Genomic DNA, 10,750 nt, shown 5'->3' with positions numbered 1-10,750 from the left:
GTATAACATGGCAATATTATGATTGTTTTACGACACATACTTGAACAAACCAAAACATCAACGCAGCTATATTCAAACCTAACTGATGTATGTAGGTTTTTTTAATTGCATTTCACAACGCACCCTCCATATCTGTAACGCAAAAATAGCGTCGGAGTTTTTTTTATTAAACGTCAAGCGAAATGACAGCTGCATGCATGGTTATAAACTAGCGCACTAAAACCCTTTTAATTCATGTTACCGTTTTTGAGAATAGATATAGAGGCTTGTACGTACTACGAATGTCACCATAAAGTAGTTATTAGAGACGAACTAAATTTAGATATATTCTTCTCAGGTCCTATAGACGAATCTCATTTCACGCACTCTTACACCTCATTGGCAGCCATAACTGGGTCCCCGTCAGATACAATGCACCCAAAATATGAATGATTCGGCCTTGGCGGGAATTTTAAACTGCATTCCATCACCCGTCTTGCAACTGCGGGGAAAACACACGTAGACAAAAGAATGATGAAAATTTACAACACAATAGATTACCCTTCGGCAAAACACACAGCTTCTACATGGTCTATTGCCTTTTACATGCGGTACAAAGAAAATAAAGCCATACACCATATCAAACGGTACTTCAAATGGATGTCTAGTACTTGCGAACAAAAGGACTATGTATGAAAAGATGCGACTGGATTACCTGCGGAATTATCTCTATTATTAAACCTCCTCGTCCTTGCATCTTCTCCAGAGGCGTTAAGCGGCTTTTATTCGCACAATTTGGCGGTCAAAACGCCAGTTTGGTGCAGCGGCGACAAAATACTGACCGTCATGGCTCGTGAGATTCGTCTACAGCCTGTCTCAAAAAAAGGTTGTGCAAGTGAAAAGCGCCCTTTTAGCAATTAGAAAATACCGTTGTGACATGATGCTTACATCAACGTCACGGGCGTAGTCTTAGCTCTCAAATACCGTTTGTTCTGTTCAATTTGCTTGTTTTAATCTCGAGAAATGCTTATTTAACGACGAAAGGGTAAAATCACAATTGTGCCACTTTTACTAGGGAGGAGAGCTTTGCATGTAAATCAGCTTTTTATCAAGAGTTCCTTCGATAAATCAAAAGAATGCGTCAATTACACAATACAAATTTTTTTTACTGTTTTTACTATTTTATCATGATGCAGGAATTATGATTCTCTTTTTCCACAGAAAAGATACATAAATATTTCACATTCTGCTGTAAAATTAAATACATGTGCACGTCAATGATTTTATCATGGTAAATACTGTTCTCTTAGTCACTCAAGACAATTTAAAACACAAACAAATATTGCACACTAAGGTCCATATGCACAAACGAGTTAGAGAGGGTCTAAAGTTAGACCTGGTCTAACTGGAATTAAGTTCCACCTGGAAGGGTCCTTAATTTACTCTTATTTCCTTCCTCGAGTAGCTAGCAAATTCTAAAGCTTTTAATGCAACGTTCAAAAATAATACAAAATAACTTAATAATACTAAATTCCACTTAGATCAGGTCTAACTTTAGACCGGGTCTAACTCTTTTGTGCATACGGACCTTATTTTATATTACTTGTTTGGAGAGAAATTAGACAAAATAATACACGCGCGCTGATGTTGATGCGAATAATGCGTCTAATGCACGAGCCCCGAAGGGAGAGCGCATTAGACGCATCAGCTACAGGGTGTCCCAAAAAAACGAGGCCCCCCATTGCGCCCTCTTTTTCTCCTATTTCTGAAAAGTTGATTAAATATATTTTGGTATGTAAAGAAACCTTTAATCGTTAGCTTTAATAAACCAAAACAATTATTTCAATCGGCTCACAACTTTTGAAGATATGCTCTTTTGAATAAAATTACCCGTTTTTTACTCTGTCCACGGATAGCAAACAGAGTGGTTAGGGTGGCTCATGCTGTGGAGTGGCCTGCACGATCACCAGACCTCACACCACTTTTTTTCCTTTGTGGCAAAATCCAAGATCTTCGCAAACGTATTACTGAATGCATTCGCAAGTATCCGGCGCACAAGGATGGTACGCAACGCAATTGATGCAATGAGGACCAGGGCTGAAACCTGTATTCGCCAAGGAGGCAACCATGTAGAGGGCAGAGCAGCACAGTAAACTCAGTTCAGAAGAACCAAAGACTTTAGGGCTACCTTTTATCCTAAAAAAAGCAATGACTTATGTTGTAAATAAAAAAAAAAGAAATCAAGAAATAAGTAAGAAACATAATAAAACAGAAAGGCATAAATAACCAAGAAAAAATAAGTAATTGCAAGTAAAGCAAAAGAAGCCCCGTTCGGCATCCATTTTACCCACAAATTATTGACACTATTAACAAAATCCATTGCCCATAAACCCACCGGTAAAGCCCATTCCATAAATAAAGTTATTTTATAAAGTTATCATTGAGGAATGTTTGATATTCATGCATGGTATGTGTACTCCTTTTCAATCTTTGAAGTAGCCAAACTTTCTCCGTGGACAGAGTGAGAAACGGGTACATTTCTTTAAAAGAGCATATCTTCAAAAGTTGTGAACCGATTGATATAATTGTTTTGGTTTATTAAAGATAAGGACTCAAGGTTTCTTTGTATACCAAAATATATTTGATTAAGTTATCAGAAATAGGAGTAAAAGAGGGCGCAATGAGGGGCCTCTTTTTGTTTGGGACACCCTGTATATCATTGATTTTACATATACAGCTCTCGGGACAGATCTCTTCCCTAGTAAAAGTGGCTTAATTGTGATTTGACCCTTTCGTTGTTAAATAAACATATCTCGAGATTGCAACAAGCAAAGTGAACAGAACAAACGTCATTTGAGAGCTAAGACTGCGCCCTTGACGTTAATGTAAGCATAATGTCACAACAGTTTTCTAATTCCCAAAGAGGCGCTTTTCACGTGCATAATTTTTTTTTGAGACAGGCTGTATAAGGCTAAGTAACAATAAGGTCGAGTAACTGCGTAGCTTCTGTGAATGCATATAGTCGTAGAACTAAGAGTTTAGAACAGTGCAAAAATATATATACCAGAAGGTATAAATAAACACAATACAAAACGCATTGTAGTATTAGTTTTTTTTTTTTCTTGTTGGCCTCAAACTAGTCAAAGGGTCCAACCCGAAACATTGTGTTTATTTATGCCTTCTGGTATACATATATTGTTGCACTGTTCTAGATAAAATAATAGAGACAGAATGCACATATCTTCATGTGCGTATTTTATCGACAATACTACATTCAAATCAATGTATAGTAGGAAACGCGATTGAACACAATTTCCATCCCACATTCCCCCCTCAAAGTTACAGCGTATGTACATGTTTCCGCTGCCGAAATTAACGAAACAAATGCAGAAATTGAGTCAAAATGTGTAAGAAATTTAAGATTTTATACGCTTATAATGCAGGTAAACACATTTTGAATATTATAAACCAAAATATGACATTTCCCTAAAGTCAAATAAAAAAATAAAAAATAAAAAAACAGAAAAAATAAACAAGAAAAAAACAAAACAAACAATAATAAAAAAAAAACCCAAAAAAACCGCGACCGGGACCGCATTTTTGGGACGGTCGATAAGGGAAAGTCAACTTTTTTACGCCTAAGCGTAATTCTAACTAGTTGCAAGCCCGGGTCGGTTATAAGCTGAAAAACACACACATACAAAAAAATTGGATTTGTGCTGAAATAGCTGGAACAACAATATGCAATGCAGGTGGAAAACGTCGATATGGTTGTTATCACAATGCGACACTTTTTTTTTTTTTTTCTTCGCAAATACAGCGAATGGAACGATACATTTTAGGTAGGATGCTATCCTAAAAAATAGGATCACATGCACACACCCCATAACACCAACCCCTTAACAATCAGGCACCCATCCCTCTATACGTCCACACCCCTACTTTTAAATACCTCCAAACTAGGACCTCATTCTGCATATGATTTAATACTATCTAACCGAGGACTCACACACATGTTTTTAATCGGCATACCATGGATCTCACACACACACACCCCACACCCCACACACCCCACCATTTACTATCCAACGTGGCCAGTCCTATACCGCCTATAGGTGGACCCGTTTTAAATTTATTTGCGATGTCCTGGTTATGTCCAGCAGATCGAGGACGTCCACAGTCGGAGGTGTGTCCTCGTTTGTCATGAATGTATCCATATGTAGGTACTCCATTGGAAGTATTTACAAACACTCCAGCACACCCCTCTCTATCTCACACAATCACCCCCCCACACACACACCCCCACACACCCCCACACACACCCCCACCCACCCCTCTCTACTTGATTGAAATCATACACTTTTGAAAAAATTGTCTCCACAGCGCATACCCAATGGGACTACACACCTTAAAAAAACCCAAAACCTCCTCGGGGTAGACCCCCGGGAGACCCTTATTTTATTGCTGCAACCAATTTATAGCAATAATTCTAATGACCTTTGTTAAATATTTCCTTTTTTAGGGAGAGAAAAGCGCAATGGTTATAGAGTACTTGCCTTTAGCGCACGAGGTCCCGGGTTCAATTTCCGGCGGTGGCGATTTGCTGGGATATTGACTTGGAAAAAAAAAATCTGAAATTAATTGGCAACTTCTGTAGATTAAATTCAGATTTCCGCTCTCCCCATGGTTCATTTAGAATTGGGTAAATGAATCATGAAAGTACTCCGTCCTTTACGTTAAGCCGTCGGTCCCATGTGCAGAGAGCCATACCTGTACATGTATTTCGCAGCCAGTTTCGAAAAGAGTAGGGTGTTAACCCCCTGACTGTTCCCAACCCGTCCCGATGTTCAAATGGACCCCAATGGAAATAAGCTTCAATAGAGGCTTTCTTGGGTTATCCAGGGTTGTCAAACCCGAACAAATCAAATCAAATTGTGTCTCCACAAGGAAAACATATCGCCAGAAGGTTGTTTAGGAATCCATAATTTTCTCCAAAGGGTTAAGGGTAGGCTAGGTATTGTTGGTCAAAGCAGCCAAAAAATCGATTTTCATTATCTAAATCAATATGTTATTGAACAATAACACTTTGATGTTTTGCAAAAGTTCATTCTTTAAATCATATATTGTTGAGAATGAGTTAAGTACGTTTTACAAACGTGTTATTGTTTCTGTCTTCTTTACAACACAATTCAAGAACCGCAGGACCTAGAAAAGTATATATGTGATACTTGAATTCTTCTACACACTCGCTATGATATGATCAATGCAATATTTGCCAAACTCACTACCATTCGCAAGATGCTGTGAACTACCAAACCGCTACAGTTTAAAATAGTTGCTACCCTTAAGACCATAGGTATGACGACACACGTCTAACACACTCGTAGGAAATAAAGGTAATAATTTGGGGTACCGGGTGTCTCTGTAAAAGTGACATTATGACATAATTCTTAACGGTCCGTTTAGGTATCACTTATTCTGTTGACGGATTAAATTGAAATAGTAGTTCTTGAGTTAAAGTGTAATGATATATCCCATGTAAAAGTGACATTATACAGCCCGTTTAGGTATCACTTATTCTGTTGACGGATTAAATAATTATTGAAATAGTAGTTCTTGGGTTAAAGCGTAAAGATACAGGGTGTCCCTGGAAGAACTGTATCGTCGGAAACTTAATTGTTTGTGTGTTTTAAAGCCACAACTAAAGACAACTAAATAATTGATGAGGTTGAGGAATGAGTCAGCTATTACATACCTTTTTGAATTTTGACAATTGACCACATCGTTCGTGAAAGAATTTTACGAAACTCCTTCTTTTACAAACCTTTCCACGGATTCAAATATCTATCAATCGATGATCTTATTCGGAGTGCTATGATCACTGCGCATCATCATCGCATGAGGCGTTTAAAGATACTAGTATTTGACTCCGTGGAATGGGCTGAAAGTGAGATAGTTTCGTAAAAATCTTTTATTTCAAAAACGGAACGATCAATTGTCTAAATTCAAAAAGTATGTGATAGCTGATATATTCCTCAACCACATCAGTTATTTAGTTATCTTTAGTTGTGGCGTTAGAATACATAAACAATTAAGTTTCCGACGATAAAGTTCTTTTAGGGACATGAGGAATAAGCGATTGTTAAATTGACGTCACGCACAGACACCGCATATATTCACGAAATACAATCCTTCTGGTACGCAAATAAACAAATGTACAATACCCGCATTTATGCAAAAGTACAATACCCGAATTTATATACATTACATCAAAAGTACAGAAATATTTTCAGCATTCCATCCCATTTATTGCAGTGTGAAACATATAATGTATGCATATGACACAGCTGACAGTTGTTAAAACTAAAATGTATGTCTGATGCAAATTCTGTATTTAAATCACGCTGCGTGTAAAAATAATAAATTTAAATTCATATTTATTGCCCAGGAAATATTATACTGTTTTGCTAAATGACATATAGCTAAATCTTAATACTTTAGTTAGCAGGGCCCAAAACATGCGTTTTTCGTCTTTGTACAGGTTTTAGGCTTGAATGTGACATCACACGAAAACACCCTCAAATCACATGTTTTGGCCCTTATTTCCCAAAATTGGCCAAATATTAACATTGTACCATTATTGTCAGTTAGATTTAGATTCAGCTATGTTTCATTTGGCAAAAGAAGATGATATGTTTTAATTAAAAAAAACCCAAAAAACAAAAACAAAATGGTGCTGTATTATTCTCGAATCGAGAGAAAGATATTGTATTTTTGTAACTTGTACAGTAGAAGATAACGCTAATACGATCGTAAATATACACCATCTGATTTCTTGACCTATATATGAACATGTCATCAAACAATTCACATTTAAAGTGGCTGAAATAAACGTTTTAAGTCATTAATTTGAGCCTTGAAGATGTCAATTAAGATTTTACATACATGAACGTGAAAATACCAGGTATTTTTTATGTATTATTTATTTCACCATAATTTCACCAGGGTTGTCTGATGATTAATTTTCAACAGGGCCCATACATAAACACATAAAAATTATTCAAACTACAATCTTGGAAATAAGTGTTGGAACGCTTGCGTGTAAATAACGGAAAACTGTCACCCTCTTTCCGCCATGCAATATTAAGAAATACTAATGTCTTCAGCGGATTTCCAATGTGTCCAACATTGATTGATGGGGAGAGGGGAAGGTTAAATCATTGTTGTAGAAGTCATGTTTGTTCCCAAGCACAGTATACGTCATTTCCATGATGATAAGGAATTCTGGACGGAATTTACGGCAGAGTGTGCCAAGCGTTCCAAGTATTTTTTTCCAAGATTGTAGTTAAAGGAGTATTTCTCTTTGTATGACATTTTTCAGTGGATAACCACGAAAAAAGCTTATTACCAAAATTTCAGATGATTCCGATTGTGCGTTCGCGATTTATGCTTGATTACGTGTATTACACTGCTCTATAGACAATGTATTGTAATTTCGTTCTGGTGTACGAATTTGGTAGACGAATTAATCGGCAAAAAACATTTTTGTACATAAACATTATGTAGCCAGAGGTTTCCAGTGGTATAAAAATATTACCTTTGTTTTTAGAAAAGTGAGGGATGATACTATGAATCACGAAATGCCCTTTTATATAATAAAAACATTTGTACAGATTGCATTTTCGCAATAAGTAATTTAAATTATATACACGATTAAAAATAATAGTTATAATGAGCACAATGTGAAAAATTTGAATAGTGAGCTAGGATGAAATTGAAAACCATAGCCGGATGTGGTTGATCTACATCAATGTTTTTTTTTAAAAGAAAACTATTATATAATTATAGTACAGTGGAGTGTGTGTAATGAAATCGAGATAATATAACCAGAGTGATTACTAATACAAGCATCCGGAGGTTTGCAAAACCGTAACTTCTCTCTAGTCCGAAGGGTCGCTAGTTCGAACGTTCTCTAGTCCGAAGATTCTCTAGTCCGAATATAGAATACGGGTCAGGGTTAGGGTTAGGGTTGGGGTTAGGGTTAGGGTTAGGGTTTAGGGTTATGGTTATGGTTATGGTTATAGTTTAGGGTTAGGGCTAGCGAGCCTTATTCTATATTCGGACTAGAGAACCCGATATTCGGTCTAGCGAACCTTTTCAGAATTCGGACTAGCGAATGGTAAATGGCAAACCTTCGGACTAAGGAGCCTTCGTGGACTAGGAAACCTTCGGACTAGAGAGTTGTCACCTGCAAAACAACGGTATTAACTGCAAAGTTTAACGTTGACTTTATATGCCGAGCGAGCAGGCCGGCCCGGTACCGTCTGTTATTCCGCCTTAATGCCGTGTTTGTTTAGCAACGGTCAGTGCAATATAATAAATGGACAATTGAAAACAAACTTGTTTTGATTTGACGTAGACTTAAACAACAATACAGGTAAGTATTTGTCGTACCCCTATAAATGGAGGCAACACATGTCTGCAATTTCCTCTGGGTGCCATTAAGGTATTAATCAATACAAATACTGAGCGATAACACAATTTGTTATCTGCGATCTGCTTTTGAAAAATTAAAACATATGTTAAATACTTTGTGGTGTATTGACTTCCATATATTTAAACGTTAGTGTCCTTATCGTTAACACTTGTAGCCGTTTGAAGTGTTCTGGAGCGACTTATCTTACTGAGTTGTCCTCTGCCTTCGTTATTTTTACTGCGTAAGATATTTGTAGGTAAAAATGCTTGCTTGAATGCTTGTATGTAACGTTCACACATGGCGGTGTAGACGATCGGATTAATAGCAGAATTGATGTAAGACAGAATTCGTGCAAATATCGTTATATATGTTCTAGCGTCAAAACTTGAAATGATGAATTTATAGTCTCGGGTTGAAGCAATCATATAACCAAGGGATACAAACTCGAATGGTGAGAGACATACAAAGAAAATTATCCCATTAACGACGAGCATTCTAGCAATTTGATTTCGCATGCGGGAGTCTTTACTTTTCTGTTCACCTTGTAAATTCAAACGTTTAATCGATTGATCGAGTCCATGAATAATCGCAATATACAATCCACAATTTAAAATTAGCGTTACGAAAAACGGAAGAGTTTGCAATCCAAGTGAAAAAGTTTTCATCCATTCTTTCATTGGCATACAATATCGGATAGTCGATGGCCAGGTATTATACGGCTTTAAAGGTGCCCATTTGTAACAATAGAAAACTAACTTTGCATTACCTGGAGTAAGCGAAGCAGCCAATAAGCATGATAAAACCCATGCACCAGTTATAAGTTCAGCAGATCTGCCTTTTATGCCTTTGTTACGATCCTGTGGACGACATACTGCCACAAATCTGTCTAAAGACACTAGCGTTACAAAGAACAAAGAAGCAAAATATGACATATCTGACAAGAAATATGTCCAGATGCAACCAGAAGCTCCTAATGGCGAATCATCTCCATCTAATGGGGATTTCTTGAAGCGATAAATTTTGGATCCAATAGCAGCGATTAAGAAGATCACGTCGGCTATCGCTAGATTGACAAGATATCTATTCGTAATTGTCCTCATATGTTTGATTTTTACAGCTACGTAAATAAATGCACAATTTCCAATTACTCCAAATATGAGTATTACGGGAAAAAACACGGTGAGTGATATGACCCGTCCAAAAGAATAACCAAACATTGAAGATTCATGAGCACTCATGTAACTTGTATCGTTGTAATGCTTTGTTGATTGATTAAATCTTCTTAAACATTCAAGATCCGTGCTATCTAAATACTGTGTAATTTCCAAATTGTTGACAACTGTGTCTTTTCCTGATTCATTAAATCCCATTGTTCAAAATGGAGACTTACGAATCCTTAGTGTCAGAAATCCTATTCCACGCTACTCCAGTGCTGCAGCAATACTTTCCCTTAAAAGCACAGCAGCTTATAGAAGGATATCCGCGTATATGACATATCGCTGTATTTGTTATAACTGATATGTTCCCATATAGAAAACTATCGTGTTTGCATTATAGTCACAAGGTACCATGATAACCGACCAATTAAATGCCGCTCCTTAGCCCATGCGCGAGGGCAGTTGCGTGGTTTCTGATTCACTGATTCATTTAACCATATCTCCAATGAACATGATGAATCTGCCTGAGTGATGAGTAAAGCGTAAACTGTTAAACGTTATAAACGTGTTACAGACGTGTTTTGCTTTGGGCCAAAACGTATTAATAACATTTCAAATTTAAAGGCCCAGGTGTGTCTCTACACGGAGCGACCGTTAACACAAACACGCAAATCACATTAATCTCTAGACTCATTTCTCTAGAAATCTCTAGATCACATTTACTTTATAGACTTTGGAAACAATTTTTAATGGAAAACAACTAATTGTTTTAATTGGGCTTTCAGTTACAAAACGGCACTAATTATGTTCAATGTTAACCTCTCGTGTTGCCCTCATCCACTACGAATTATTGAAAGTCACGTCCGGGTAGAGGTGTCTTCTGACAGAGCAGACAATTGAAGGATGGAATATTACACAACTTCAGATGATACCGTAGTTTTTACTGGGTTGATTTGACAATAATATCATAGCATAAGTACACTTTGCTTGGTGTTGTATATCATCTTGATAGTGTTTTATTTTAATATGATAACTGTTTACTATTTGCCGTAGTAGTGATGTAACAGGATTAATTACCATAGCAATAGGTGAATACAATTCAATTTTTGAATGTATTGCCCATCACTAGACGTGCGCT

General features: G+C 36.9%; 1 protein-coding gene across 1 annotated transcript; it reads right to left on the bottom strand.

Moving 5' to 3' along the window:
- Positions 1 to 7,837: 7,837 nt before the first annotated feature.
- On the bottom strand, positions 7,838 to 9,939 carry LOC140160290 (somatostatin receptor type 5-like). Its single transcript, XM_072183561.1, has one exon. The coding sequence runs from the start codon at positions 9,823 to 9,825 to the stop codon at positions 8,596 to 8,598; it is 1,230 nt and encodes a 409-aa protein (XP_072039662.1). The 5' UTR covers positions 9,826 to 9,939; the 3' UTR covers positions 7,838 to 8,595.
- Between the last annotated feature and the right edge of the window lie 811 nt (positions 9,940 to 10,750).

This window comes from Amphiura filiformis, chromosome 9 (genome assembly GCF_039555335.1).
Source record: "Amphiura filiformis chromosome 9, Afil_fr2py, whole genome shotgun sequence".
Lineage (NCBI taxonomy): Eukaryota > Metazoa > Echinodermata > Ophiuroidea > Amphilepidida > Amphiuridae > Amphiura > Amphiura filiformis.
This window is presented reverse-complemented; position numbering and strand designations above follow the sequence as displayed.